General features: G+C 47.8%; 1 protein-coding gene across 1 annotated transcript; it reads right to left on the bottom strand.

The window, feature by feature from the left end:
• Positions 1–412: 412 nt before the first annotated feature.
• SBDS (SBDS ribosome maturation factor) lies at positions 413–14681 on the bottom strand. Its single transcript, XM_068124221.2, has 5 exons — positions 14317–14681; positions 8919–9048; positions 8564–8764; positions 8314–8478; positions 413–1018 (listed from the first exon to the last, which is right to left on the bottom strand). Exons 1-5 carry the CDS (start codon positions 14442–14444, stop codon positions 890–892), a joined length of 753 nt encoding a protein of 250 aa, XP_067980322.2. The 5' UTR covers positions 14445–14681; the 3' UTR covers positions 413–889.
• Between the last annotated feature and the right edge of the window lie 1227 nt (positions 14682–15908).

Raw genomic sequence — 15908 nt, 5'->3', positions numbered from 1 at the left:
CGCTTTCGACTATCTTTTGTACCAAATTCAATTCACATGTTTAATGTGAGTGTGGAAAAGGTGGGATGCACCCCCTTCTTTGAATTGAATTTGAATTTCAAGGCCAGTGGAAGAAACATTTATATGTTTTGACATGAACAATAAAGAATATCCAATATCCAAATTCGTTTTCTCCGTAACCCCTTGAGCGATTGACACGAAAGTTCCAACATTGGAGCACTTACCCAAGTTACATGATTATTGGATGAAAAATGAGGCCGGCATTCCAAAAAGTCTGTTTTTTGTCGGCATGGGTTGCAGGGCATGAGCCATCCCAATATATTTTGAATTTGCATGAACTAGGAAAGAGCTTGTTGATGCATCTCATGAGGACAACCTTGCACCTATAAAGAAAAACAAAAACGGGATGATATGCAGAGACAATAGTGTATTTTTTTTATACAAATTACATGAACATGAGTAATGGATAAAGTACGGTAACGCTGTGTAGGAGATTTGAACCTGAGATCCCAGTGTCACAAGCTATGTGCTCAGATGTAATTTCCAAACAGGCCAAGCAGGAAATCCAACATGGAGACCGGCCGGTAGGAAACGTTGCTGGAGACCACGGCAACACATGACATTTGCACCACCTCGCCATTGGAGGTGAAATTGGCACAACAATGAAAATGGTTCGATTGTACTATTAATAACAATAAGGCACCAAAAAATTGCACATTTACTAATTAAAGATTTATCAAGGAAGAGAAATGAAATTAGAGCAAATTTAAGTTGAGAACAAAAAGCAATAAGTATAGTGATACAACAGAAAAAGTGGAAGATTCAAATGTGGGAATCCGAAAAGTGCGTTGGATTACATGCATGGGTTCAAAAAAGAAAACCAACACGGTTATTCCAGCTTCTCATCTCCTTCCTCCACTTCCTTGAGGCTGAGGACATCCAAGGAGGCCCTCCCACGGGTCTCTTTGGACAGCAGCTCTGACAACTCTCTGAAGCTGCCTGGATCAGCAAGACATTCCTGGCAGGGAATACAGTGGAGAGACAGAGTGGAAATGAGAACTCGGGTAGTAACTTCAGAAAAGAGTGCATTGCAGTTTGAAAGTTTTGATGTGATTTGAACTGTCAGGTTCAAAGTGTACATCTTAGTGAAGGCTATGAAGTTGAGCTTTGCTTCAGTGTGTGTGTGTGTGTGTGTGTGTGTGTGTGTGTGTGTGTGTGTGTGTGTGTGTGTGTGTGTGTGTGTGTGTGTGTGTGTGTGTGTGTGTGTGTGTGTGTGTGTGAGATAGGAACTCAAAACCTCGGAACCACAGATATTATTTCTATCGTATTTCCAATATTATTTCCACGAGTCAAATTTTAATTCAGGAACACACCAAGTATGGTTAACCATTTTGAGAAATCTACCAAAGTTGTCACCTACCCAACTCATCCACCAAGTTTCCGAATCCACAACATTTTAAGACATCGTTCTATGATATGGTTTTTGTCCCCATCTCTCAATAGTAGGGTAGGGACATGGAATGTAGGGACAATGACAGGGAGATCAGGAGAAGTGGTGTAAGTATTGGTCAGAAGAGTGGACATACAATCACGTGAAAAAGTAAGTATACCCCATGTAAAGTTTTGACTTTTTCAACATATAGCTATTTGATCTTCATTTCAACAATATTGATAGATACAACAATAACAACAACAACAACATGCATTTTAAGGCCATTTTCCCTGCTAGAGCGGGGGTTAGCCGTTAATATTCATAGATAAAGGTGATATAATAACAAATATCAGGAAACATTTACATTTTGTAGTCCATTGTATAATTTAAATAAACACATGCAAATTTCGCATGTGGAAAAAGTAAGTACACCCTTGGCTTTAATAGGTGGTATTGCCCCCTTTGGCAGAAACAACCTCAAGTAGACGTTTCTTATAACTGTCTACCAGTCTCTGACATCGACTGGGAGAATTTTTTGCCCACTCCTCCATGCAGAATTCTTTCAGCTGTGCGATGTTTGAGGGGTTTCTTGCATGCACAGCTCGTTTCAAATCCCCCCACAACATCTCGATGGGATTTAGATCCGGGCTTTGACTTGGCCATTCCAGAACCCTCCATTTCTTTCTTTTCAGCCATTCCTTGGTGGATTTACTGGTATGTTTAGGGTCATTGTCATGTTGCAAAGTCCACCTTCAGTTGAGCTACAACTTTCCGACAGATGGTCTCACATTATCCTCACGCACCCTCTGGTACAATGAAGAATTCATAGTTGATTCTTTGATGGTGAGCTGCCCAGGCCCTGATGCAGCAAAGCTGCCCCAAACCATAATATTTCCTCCACCATGCTTTGCAGTTGGTATCAGGTTCTTGTGGTCAAATGCTGTCTTTGGTTTTTGCCAAACATGTCTTCTGGTACTATGGCCAAATAGCTCCACCTTTGACTCATCTGTCCAGAGCACATTGTTCCAGAAGTGCTGGTCTTTGCCTCGGTGTTCATTGGCAAACTTTAGTCTTGCCCTGATGTTCTTTCTGGACAGCAAAGGTTTCCTCCTGGCACAATTCCCATGTAATGAAGATTGACAAAATGCAGTTTGGATTTATGCCAGGAAGAGGAACGACAGACGCGCTTTTTATTGTGAGGCAGTTGCAGGAGAAGTACATTGAGAAGAGGAAGAAGTTGTTTCTTGGGTTTGTTGATCTGGAGAAAGCATTCGATAGGGTTCCACGTGAAGTAGTGACATGGGCATTGAGGAAGATAGGAGTGGAGGAATGGTTGATCAGAGGAGTGATGGCAATGTACAAAAGAGCATGCACAGCTGTAAGGACAAAGGACAGGAACAGTGGTGAGCTTGAGGTGAAGTTGGGAGTGCATCAGGGGGTCGGTACTAAGTCCACTCCTATTTGTAGCTGTGATGGAGGTGCTGGTTCGGAACGTAAAGGAGGGTTTACTGTGGGAGTTGTCGTATGCAGATGATCTGGTGTTGATTGCGGAAAGTATGGATGGACTAAAGGAGAGGATGAACAAGTGGAGGGAATGTATTGAGACAAAAGGTCTGAAGGTGACTATCGGAAAGACGAAGGTGATGGCAAGTGGTAAAGCATGTGGTGAGGTGGAAAGAACTGGTAAGTGGCCGTGTGCTGTATGCAGGAAGGGTGTCGGAGTGAATTCCATTCAATGTACAATGTGCGCTGAGTGGGTTCATCAAAAATGTAGTGGTTTAAGAGGGTCATTAACCAGTGTGGCAGCTACATTCAAATGTGAGGTGTGCACAGAGGGAGCTGCAGATGGGGGAAATGCTGAGTTGGATCTTGGAGACGGCGTGAAGCTGGAAGGTGTGAAAACATTTTGTTACCTAGGAGATGCTGAATGGACAAGGTGGATCAGACTCGGCAACGGTTGCTAGAGTGAGATGTGCATGGAAGAAGTTTCGGGAACGGAGTGGGGTGCTGACGAGGAGGGGAGTGTCGTTGAAGCTAGAGGGAAAGGTGTATGCTGCATGTGTGAGAAGTGTTATGATTTATGGGAGCGAGACATGGGTAATGAACGTGGAGCAGCAACGAAGGCTGGAAAGGGTGGAAATGCGAATGGTTCGGTGGATGTGTGGAGTATCGTTGAGAGAGAGGAAGACAAATGATGAATTGCGAAAGATGATGGGAATAGAGCCTGTGATGGATGCTGTGAAGAGGAACAGGTTGAGATGGTTTGGTCATGTGTTGAGGAAGGATGAAAGTGACTGGTTGAGAAGAGTGATGGAAATGAATGTAGCAGGAAGTAGAGGACGGGGAAGACCGAGAAAGACTTGGCTAAAGATTGTGGAAGAAGAAATGCGGGCAAGGGGGTTAACAAGGGGAATTGCAGAAAATAGGGCAAAATGGAGAAGATCGTCATGGGGACCGCAAGGCTAACCCCCGCTCTGGCAGGGAAAATGGCCTGAAAATGCCTGTTGTTGTTGTTGTCTCAATGGTGAAGTACCACTTATAAAATGTTTTAGTATCCAGATCTGGATCTTCACCAAAATTGAATCAATTCATCCATGTCACACACCCAACCTGTCCACGAAGTTTCGTCTGAATCCGTCGACAACTTTTTGAGATATCCTGCTCACAGACAAACAGGGCTGAATATATACAATGGTTTTTGAAAGTATTCAAACCCCTTGACTTTTTCACATTTTGTTGTGTTCCAGCCTGAATAAAAATGGATTAAAGTTGTTTTTTTTTGGCACTGATCTGCACATAATACCCCATTAATTTCAAAGTGATTTTTTTTTAGAAATTCCTACAAAATAATTAAAGATGAAATACAGAAATATCGAATTTACATAAGTATTCAATACTTGAATACTTAATTCAATACCCCCTGAGTCAATACTTCGGAGAAGCTCGGCCACTCATGGACTTTCACATTCTTGTTCTGAAGTCATTCCATATTGCTTTGGCTGTATACTTGGTGTCATTGTCTTGTTGGAACATAAATATTTGCTGCAGTCCAAGGTCTAACAACTCAGAAACAGGTTATCCTCAATGATTTGACTATCCTTAAAAGTCTCCCTGTCCCTGGTACTGAAAAACATTCCCATAGCATGATGCTGTCACCACCTTGCTTCACAGTATGGATGGTGCTCTTTGAGCGATGTGCTGTGTTGGGTTGGGTTTCCACCAGACGTAGCGCTTTGCATTCAAGCAAAAAGAGTTCAATTGTCATCTCATCAAACCACATCATCTTTTGCCTCATGTTCTTAGTCTCCAATGTGCATTTTTGCAAACTCCAGGTGTGCCGTCATGTGCCTTTTTCTCGGGCGTGGCTTCCGTTTGGCCATTCTCCCATAAAGCCTAGATATGTGAAGGGCTGCGGAGACTGTTGTCCTTCTGGCAGGTTCTCCCATCTCAGCCAAGGAACTATGTAGTTCTCCCAGTGTGGTCATTGGGTTCTTCGTCACCTCCCTGGCCAAGGTCCTTCTTACCCGGTTGGTCAGATGGCCAGCTCAAGGCTGGGCAATTCCATATTTTTTCCATTTCCTAACGACGGAGCCCACTGTGCTCTTGGGACCTTTCAACATGATAAATTGTTTTATACCCTTCCCCAGATCTATGGCTCCTCACAGTTATACGTCAGAGTTCTACGAACAGGTGCTTGGACATGATAGTGGCAATCTCAACAAATAAAGTTTCCCTCTGCTCACTGGCTCACCATCAACAGAATAAAGGTAGCCCCCTCAAAATCAACACTCACTCTTAACAAATTACACCAAGGACCATTTTTTTTTTGTATGCAGCCTGAAGCTGTGTGGCTGCATCATTTTCTGGAGGCACGGCTGTGCCACTGATGCAATTCCCCCCCGAAGCTGCATGGCTGCATCATTTTCTGGGGGCACGGCTGTGCCGCTGATGCAATTCCCCCCGAAGCTGCGTAGCTGCATCATTTTCTGGGGGCACGGCTGTGCTGCTGATGCAATTCCCCCCAAAGCTGCATGGCTGCATCATTTTCTGGGGGCACGGCTGTGCTGCTAATGCAATTCCCCCATTACCAGCTAGTTGGTGCTAATTTGGCTGACCTCGGAAGGATGACAGCCTGAGTCGACCAGCCTGGTGTTGGCACGACAGGGGCTTGAACTCAAGACCCAAGGATTTTCAGCCAGCCAGCTTAACCATTAAGCCAACACCAGGCTTACTATGAACCATAGCCCTGCGCAACACATCACACTAACCAACATCCCTATCCCACACACAACAAACAAAAATACGAGACGTCACTTTTAACACAGCCATGCCATTCTCAGATAACAACACAAACATAAATAAAAAAATGCACACCCAGGCTGAACACACTTAAGGCACACGTAGGAACCGACGTCAGACACCACAAAGAAACAACATTAATATACAAACAGTACATTAGAGCAGTCTCAACATATCAAATTTGCATCGCAACACAAATCTCAACACCCTGCATGCTATACAAAATAAAACCGTTCACATAATCACAGGTTGCACACCAACAACACCCATTGAGCACCGACACACAGAGAGGGAAAAATGTTTAAAATCAAACACCACTTGGACATGAGAGGTGCACAGTTCCTTACAACTGCAAGAGCCTACCCTAATAACCCATGCCATTATATGTCCAACCACCCACATACCCCAAGAGACATCAAGACGACACCACAAACACATGACAACAACATCCTTCAAAACAACCCCCCCCAACGATCAAAGACAAAAACAAAATACACATCCATAAGAGCGTCTGTTCCACGTGGGACTATTCATCAATTTTGTTTGACTGCAAGGCAGGCAGACCGAGTAAAACAAGAATGACCATAATGTGGTCACAATCTGCGACAAAATCCGGTGAAGGGCTCATTGGGAAACGTGCATTTAAAGAACTATTTAAAAATTCACTCGACCCTTCTTATCCATGTCACCCTCATCATCCACAGTTATATCAGAACGAGCCGATTCGTCATGGGGACCGCAAGGCTAACCCCCGCTCTAGCATGGAAAATGGCCTTAAAATGCCTGTTGTTGTGTTGCGAGCCGATTCGTCACATGGTCACGGATTGCTTAACACCAATATGGGGCTGTTCAAAAATTATGTAACGCTTGATTCCCGTCATTTCGTCTCGGTGCTATGGTGGGTGGAGTCAAGTGACAGACGTGGGTTTCTGACCAATGGGTGCACATTTCAAAAATCGCCCCGGGACCCACCAAGAAGAACAGCAACATCAAGCACTCGTAGACGTGAGACATGTCGCAGATAAAAATGATCACTCCTCACGCGATTGGGACAAATTCAGAGCCTAAGTACTGCTAAACTACAGGTTCATTTTCTGATTCATGTTCTGATTAGTGTTCAAATTGTTCTTGTTCCGATTAGTTTTCTTGTTCCTAAATTGTTCATCGATCATAAACTGCCATTTGTGGAAAGGACAGACAGACAAACAGAAGTGAACCAACTGCTTAACCCCACTTTTGGCTTCGCTTGCGTGGGTTAAAAACACATCCATACCCACACTACCATAAACACAATGAACAACCCTGCCTCACACCTAGCTCGGCTTCACGCTGTTCAAACCAAAGCTTTCAGAATCATTGGAATCTCCCGCGATGAAGCTAACTCCGAGGGCCTTTCACTCACTCACCGCAGGCAGGTTGGTGGTCTTTGTCTTCTACCGACTCCTCTCCGGCCTTGCTCCCCCAGCTCTCTCTGTGCTCTGTCCCCCAAATATTCCTACAGGTCGCACAAGATCTGCCAGCAGCCCCGTTCTGGTGAACTTGCCAAAATCAAGACTGTCTGCTCACCTTCACTCCTCTTTACTCCAGTCTCTGGAACAAACTCCCTCATTCTCTTCAATCCCATTCCTCCCTCCAGGTCTTTAAAACAGCTGTTCACCACCATCTCTTATCTTCCCCCATCCAAAACCTTGATCTCTTCTACCCCCGTTAATTCACCCCAGATCCACTTTTTTTTTTTGAAATCCCGACTTTTCTTTCCTGGACGTTCTAGCAGTGTCCATGTGTTTTATACCTTTCCCACCCCCTCCACCACCTTCCCATGCCTCTTCCCCCCATGCCCTCCCTCCCACGGATCTTCCGTTGTCCCTGTTCTCTGCTGTTGTACTTGTGTGCTTCCCTCTCTCTCCCCATCTTGTCTCCCGGTCCCTTTATTGTATGTTTTGTGTGTCAGTTTGTCCTTTTTTGTGATTGACGTTAGCTCTCGATCTTGTATACAAAAAAAATAAAATAATAATAATAATAATAAATAAAAAAATCTGGACCCAAACAATATCATCATCATCATCATCATCATCATCAGATTCCCCTTCATGTCAATAGTGGTAACAACTCCCTAAACTTCCTCCAATCACTTCTAATTCTTGCAATCACTGCTGCTTCTGCACCACCACGTGCAGCAATCATATTACCAAGGTAACAAAATTTATCGACACATTCCAGAGATATGTCCCCATCAACTAACCTTTCCAGTCTGACTGGTTGCACTTGTTTACCTGCGCACATTTAAAGTCAGGAACCACCTGCAATCTACCCCGGATGCCAACACACCTCTGTGCACCCTGCAGGTACAGTATTTACCCAATATTAACTTGCTACCTACACCTTATATTATTTATTTAACCCCATGGTCAACCAGTACATTTCCCATATCATCCTTCACTTCATCCTCATTGAGATTCACAGTTAGACATGCAATATGTTTGTGAAATGGAACATCCTCTCTTTTGATCAAACGCCCTGGCGGAGTGACGAGTACATTACAATGTGTAGCATTTTACGAGGCAGGTTGCGGAGAGACGCACCAATTCCAAATCGTCATTCCACGTCTCCGACTCCACGACCTTGATGAAAGGTGTGATGCGCGGGCGAAGCCGTTGAGCATCTGCAGCGCCAACCTGCACCCTGAGGCGCATGAGAGCCCTTTCAATCGGCATCGTTTCTTTCAGCTGGCGTATTACCTCCAATGCCTACGAGCACAAAGTACAAAACGTCAACCGTAGATCCAAGGTCTTTTCCACATTATTCACACGAACGCTCAACACCATCACTCACCTGCTGCTTCGTACTACGTCCCGGCTTCACGGAGAAGTGAATGTCCTTCATGGCGCGTTCCAGCACCCCAGGAGGATACGGCCGCTTGTTGGCTGGATTAACACACATGTCGGCCACGATCCTCGCCACATCCTTGAACACTTGATCCAACTGTCCTGCCCGTTCCTTCTCCGACACTTGTAACTCACCTTTTGCCAGAATCTGCAAAAGTGAGGAGAAAAGGAATACACGGAGATGGGTTTAGCGACGCGGAGACAGAGAGGCACGATTATGGGCAAAATAGGCCAAAACTAGCAGAACCAAGATGAAAAGCAATGAATTATTCAAGGAGCGGCAATATCAAAAGTATCAGAACCTTCTTGCAAATCTCCGTGGTATCTTCAGTACCAAAGGCCTTCATGAGGTCCTCACGCTTTGCTACCTGTCCCTTGGAGACGTTGATGAAAACAGCATGGGTTTGTAGCACCTCATCCAAATCGCGTTCCCTGCCCAACAGAGAAACACCAATAAATCAGGCAAGGCCAAAACAGGGTTGGGATATGGAACTTTGGAAGCCAAGAATAAGCTCGACTAGATATTATACTTTGAGTGAAGAGTTACTGAATCAAGATAAGTCATGTGATGTTCAGGTCACGAGTTAGGAAGGGGATCAACAATGCAAGTATTGGAAACCGAGGCCTTCTAAAACACTTGTATCTCCCACGAGGAAGCTGAGCCGATGGGCCTCTCACTTTCAAAGCGCAGACAGATCGGTGGTCTCCCTGTCATTTACCAACTCCTTTCTGGTCTTGCACCCTCTGCTCTGTCCGTGCTCTGCCCCCCAGTAACCCTCCTCTGGTGAAGACTCCCAGACTCACCGCTCACTTCCACTCATATCCACTCATTTCCTCCCTTTTTTCTCTCACCTGTGGAACCAACTTCAGTCTGTTCAATCTCGTTCTTCCCTCCATTGTGTCAAACCAGCTGGTTACCACAATCTCAGGTCATACCCATACATCCCCATTGTCTTTTCTACCCTCACTAACCTTTCCAAACTCCACCTCCTTCCGGGTTTCCAACCACCCTCTCACCCACATCATACAATGTTAATTTCTGCTTCTTCCCAAGGTTTTCCTTCCATTTCTGTGACAGAGTTTCCACCTGTATCCAACTGGTACACCACATGTGACCTCCTCTCGCTCTCAATTTTAGCTCACCTGGAACGTAGTTCCAGTGAGCTTATCTGATGGCACGTCATCCATCCGTCAGTCCGTAAACACTTGCAGCTTCTCTGAAACCGCTCATGGGATTGTCACTAAACTTGGCACAAATGATATTTGTTATGTTGTAACTCAAGTTAGTTCACGCCATTAAAAAAAAAAAGAAAAAAAAAAAAGAAAAGAAAAAAAAAAAAAAAAGGTCGGAGTCTAAGGGGGTCTACCGGGGGTCAAAGTGGATCCAGGTTTGACCCCCAAAATATGAATTTGCTTTTTCCTCTGAAACTACATGCACTATTGCAATGAAGCTTTACCACAACCTTCATCACCCATGATGCATCAACATTTGTTCACGGCATAAATAAAAATAATCAGGGTTTAAGGGAATGTGTGGGGGAGTTTGACCCCCCTACCCCCTTGAATAGGTATTCGTTCCCTTCTCCGAAACTACACACACAATTTTGATGAAACTTGATCACAACTTTCATCACCTGCAATGGACCAATGTTTGTTCAAGGCATTCGAAAAATTGGGGTCTGAGAAGGTATGCAGGGTGTGGGGGATTGCCCCCCAAAATAGGTATTTTTTTGTTTGTTTGTATAAAGTCCTATAATTACGTTAGTACGACTCTACATGCTGCGCTGTCTCCAAGAAACCATTGAAAATGGTTTAAAATACCATGATACCGTTTTAAAATACCATTAGTTGGTGCAGTGTACTGCTATATTCTACCAGGTGAGCACCCAGGGGTATTGCCCCTATTTTCCCTCTTGTTCTCCCTCCGTTTTGTTCCGCTACCCCATCTGTTGGTGCGAGACCCCTCTCCCATTTTTGTTCTGTACTGCCACGGTCCATTCTGTTGTAGCTCCGACACAATCCTCGTCTCTGTATACACAAAACAAGTCATTAATTCACCAACTTGTTCAATGAGGACCAAAGTGACCCCACAAGGTACATCATGATGACACACACGAAGCCTGGCGAATAATCTAGATAGACGATCATTTTACGTCACCCGACATCACCTGTAGACCTTGAACATCAAAATAAAGACCAGAAAACAAGACTGTTGCTGCCAAACGAGCACAACCGGTGGATCACAGATACATGGGGACTTATCGTAACCACAGGGAGACAACAGTTGCACAAATCATGAATCTTTCAAATCAGGCAAGAGCGCAAGTCGTCCACAGGAACAAGATCAGGCCATAGGTGCGGTACAACACCATATGATGGATGATTCAACATTTCAAAATGGAATTACAATGGAACAGCCATTGTTTGTTATTATGATGGACTTGTGATCCATGCTCAAAACAGAGTGCCGGTTCTGCTGAAACAGTTTCTTTAGGAAGGTTTATAACAATCCTGGATGTGTCGCACTACTCCGAGCGAGGGATGCAGGATACTCGTCAGAGGGAGAAGGAATTAGTCATTTGTTCAGGGAGCCAGCGATAGCTCGCTCACTCTTCACGAAGGACACCATGGGATATTTAACGTCCACCAACTAATTCTGGTAGACGGGACGCCCAGTGTAACGTGGGACGCCCAGTGTAACGTCCGTCCGAGGGACAGTGCACACATTGATGAATCTGCCTGTGAAACACCGGGATGACAGTTTATAGCTGGGTCTGGATTCTATCCGAGGGAACAATACAGTAGACAGAGGCGAGTGTGTGTACCTCACAGTGGAGACCATCCTGCCAGGCCGTTTTTATATGTGCCTTGTATAGGAGTTATATGAATCCTGATGTTGTCCGTAGGTTAAAAAAACAACTTGAGTGGTTTGTGTGGGGTCTGACGTCTGTGACTGCGTGAGATGGAAAAGTGTGTTAATGGATAAGAGTGTGTTAATGGCGAGCTGCGGTTAAAGTTAGTTTGGCACAGCAAGGTAAGCATGACCGACCTTAGATGACCCAAACCCCAACCGAATTAGCACCCGAACCCCTACCTTAGCAGCACCCGAACCCCGACCCTAGCAGGACCCGAACCCCTACCCTAGCAGGACCTGAACCCTACCCCAGCAGGACCCGAACCCCCAACCCGAGCAGGACATGAACCCCTACCCCAACAGGACACGAACCCCTACCCCAGCAGGACCCAAACCCCTACCCCAGCAGGACCCAAACCCCTACCCCAGCAGGACCCAAACCCCTAACCAAGCAGGACCCAAACCCCTACCCCAGCAGGACCTGAACCCCCCCCCCACCCCAGCAGCACCTGAACCCCCCCCCCACCCCAGCAGCACCCGCACCCCCCCCCCCCACGCCAGCAGGACCTGAACCTCCCCTCCCCCCAACCCACCACAGCAGGACCACCCGCACCCCAGCAGGGCCCGAACCCCCACCTCAGCAGAAACTGAACCCCCACCACCCCAGCAGAAACCGAACCCCACCCCAGCAGAAACCGAACCCCCACCCCAGCAGAAACCGAACCCCCAACCCAGCAGGACCTGAACGCCCACCCCAGGAGGACCCGAACCCCTAACTCCAGCAGGAACCAAACCCCTACTCCAGCAGGAACCAAACCCCTACTCCAGCAGGATCCGAACCCCTAACTCCAGCAGGATCCGAACCCCTAACTCCAGCAGGACCCGAATCCCTACTCCAGCAGGAACCAAACCCCTACTCCAGCAGGATCCGAACCCCTAACTCCAGCAGGATCCGAACCCCTAACCCCAGCAGGACCCGAACCCCCACCTCAGCAGAAACTGAACCCCCACCACCCCAGCAGAAACCGAACCCCACCCCAGCAGAAACCGAACCCCCACCCCAGCAGAAACCGAACCCCCAACCCAGCAGGACCTGAACGCCCACCCCAGGAGGACCCGAACCCCTAACTCCAGCAGGAACCAAACCCCTACTCCAGCAGGAACCAAACCCCTACCCCAGCAGGACCCAAACCCCTACCCCAGCAGGACCTGAACCCCCCCCCCCCACCCCAGCAGCACCTGAACCCCCCCCCCCACCCCAGCAGCACCCGCACCCCCCCCCACGCCAGCAGGACCTGAACCTCCCCTCCCCCCAACCCACCACAGCAGGACCACCCGCACCCCAGCAGGACCCGAACCCCCACCTCAGCAGAAACTGAACCCCCACCACCCCAGCAGAAACCGAACCCCTACTCCAGCAGGAACCAAACCCCTACTCCAGCAGGAACCAAACCCCTACTCCAGCAGGATCCGAACCCCTAACTCCAGCAGGATCCGAACCCCTAACTCCAGCAGGACCCGAATCCCTACTCCAGCAGGACCCAAAACCCCTACTCCAGCAGGACCCAAACCCCTACTCCAGCAGGACCCCAACCCCTACTCCAGCAGGACCCCAATCCCTACTCCAGCAGGACCCCAACTCCAGCAGGACCCCAACCCCTACTCCAGCAGGACCCCAACCCCTACTCCAGCAGGACCCGAAGGCCGAACCCCTACTCCAGCAGGACCCGAAACCCTACCCAAGTTGCACCCAAACCCCTGCCCGAGCAGAACCCAAACCGCCTCACCCCCCACCTCCCTACCCCAGCAGGACCTGATCCCCACCACAGCAGAACCCAAACCCCTACCCGAGCAGAGCCCCTACCCGAGCAGAGCCCAAACCCGTACCCGAGCAGAGCCCAAACCCGTACCCGAGCAGAGCCCGAACCCGTACCCGAGCCGAGCCCAAACCCGTACCCGAGCAGAGCCCAAACCCGTACCCGAGCAGAGCCCAAACCCATACCCGAGCAGAGCCCAAACCCCTACCCGAGCAGAGCCCAAACCCCTACCCGAGCAGAGCCCAAACCCCTACCCGAGCAGAGCCCAAACCCCTACCCGAGCAGAGCCCAAACCCCTACCCGAGCAGAGCCCAAACCCCTACCCGAGCAGAGCCCAAACCCCTACCCGAGCAGGGCCCAAACCCCTACCCGAGCAGGGCCCAAACCCCTACCCGAGCAGGGCCCAAACCCCTACCCGAGCAGGGCCCAAACCCCTACCCGAGCAGGGCCCAAACCCCTACCCGAGCAGGGCCCAAACCCCTACCCGAGCAGGGCCCAAACCCCTACCCGAGCAGGGCCCAAACCCCTACCCGAGCAGAGCCCAAAACCCTACCCGAGCAGAGCCCAAACCCCTACCCGAGCAGAGCCCAAACCCCTACCCGAGCAGAGCCCAAACCCCTACCCGAGCAGAGCCCAAACCCCTACCCCAGCAGAGCCCAAACCCCTACCCCAGCGGAGCCCAAACCCCTACCCCAGCGGAGCCCAAACCCCTACCCCAGCGGAGCCCAAACCCCTACCCCAGCGCCAGCAGGGAGCAGGACCCGAACCACTACCCAAGTTGCACCCAAACCCCTGCCCTAGCAGAACACAAAACGCCTCACCCCCCACCCCCTACCCCAGCAGGACCTGAACCCACCCCTACCCCAGCAGGACCCGATCCCCACCACAGCAGGACCCGAACCCCTAACTAACTCAGCAGGACCCTAACCCGTACCCGAGCAGAGACCAAACCCCCACCCCAGCAGGACCCAAATCCCAACCCCAGCAGGGAGCAGGGCCCGAACCCCAACCCTATAAAAAACCGCATACAACTCGTTTCTCCAGCTGAGCACTTTGTTCTTGTAGCAGGCGATCTCGAATCGTTTCCCGCTCTTTTTCATTCTCACCACGGCCACATTAGTCAAGCGGACTTGGTTTGTCGGAGTGAAAATAGACATGCTGCACCAAAACCCACGAACAGGCCAGATCGGGAGTCCAGCACGAGTATAATTTATTTATAACTTTAAAGGTTCTCTGCTTCTCTCCCCCTTGTAATTTGCTTGGACATTATGACGTTTTTTTTTATTCTGCGGGATCTCCGAAAGCCAATTACTGAAATAATATTCAAAAATAAACTGGGCAGCGCAGACAGCCAAGAAAAAGCCAGGGCCAAAACTACTGCCACGACCTAAACCACCATGGCCGATAAAAGTGAACAAGGATTTTGTTTGAGACATTTCTGAAAAATATTTCCTCATAATTTTTACCCTGCGCTCATGGAGCGAATGAGGTGAAGCATTCATGTGCGTGCGTACATGTGCCGTACGTGTCCGGATTTTAAAAATTCATTTTATCGGCAACCGTTGGTCCGATTGACTTGAAATTTTCACCATAGGAGGGCCTCCTCCTGTAGAATATTTTAATGATTATTATGACGTCATAGGTCACGTGGTACAGGCGCCATCTTGGAAAAACTTCGCTCCTCTATATCTCTGAAACCACTCCATGGAAAAAATTGAAACATGGCTCATTGTAATGAACTCCATATGGGGAATAGTGTTAACGATGACGTCATTGGTGCCATAATTATGACGTCATAATTCGACAGGGAAAACACTTAGTCTGATCAGTTTGAAATGTATTGAGCATGATCTATGCAACAATTTTATTAGAGAATATAAATTTATGATGTCATCGCTCACGTGGTCTGGCCGCCATATTGGATCAAAGAAAAAAAAGAAGTAAAAAAACAGAGTTGCCTCGCAACAGGTTTACTGCACAGGGTAAGTATTCTATGAATACCATCGAGTTTTAAAAAGGTGTTCGTTGTTATTCAGTTCTAATGTACGTGTTAAAATTCATAATTAATTATTAATCTAAGAGACCGGTTACACACTTAAGGATCTTTGGCGCATGAGAAGGCCATTCGGCCCATTATGCCTGTGCTGCAGCAACTGATCCAGTGTCGTCACCCATAGAACTACCTTTAATCCACACAAGCCAATATCGCCATACCACTCTATGTCCAATGCATCCACGTACCGATCTAAATCCCATGTAAACAGCCACATTCTCTTCAATGTCATTCTTCTATCCAGGTGTTAAAGACAGCTGTTCACCACCATCTCAGATCATCCCCGATCCAAACCCATGATCTTTTCTACCCCCTGTAACGCCCTTCCCAACCCCTAAGCCCTCCTCCTTCCATATCTCCAGTTTTTCCTCCTGCATCAATCTTGTCCATCCCATGTATCCCTCCTGTACCCATCATTCCTCCCCACACCCATTGTTTGACAAAGTCTCACTCTATCTTGACCTTCGACCCTGTTGTTGGTGCCCACCACCTCCTCACTCCGCTGTTCCTTTTGATCTGTTCAGTGTTCTCGCTCTTCCACGAGCCTTGACTTTGAATACAAGAAAAA

This window comes from Myxine glutinosa, chromosome 8 (assembly GCF_964187855.1).
Source record: "Myxine glutinosa chromosome 8, kmMyxGlut1.1, whole genome shotgun sequence".
NCBI lineage: Eukaryota > Metazoa > Chordata > Myxini > Myxiniformes > Myxinidae > Myxine > Myxine glutinosa.
The sequence above is the reverse complement of the archived record's forward strand: the minus strand, read 5'-3'. Positions and strand labels throughout refer to the sequence as shown.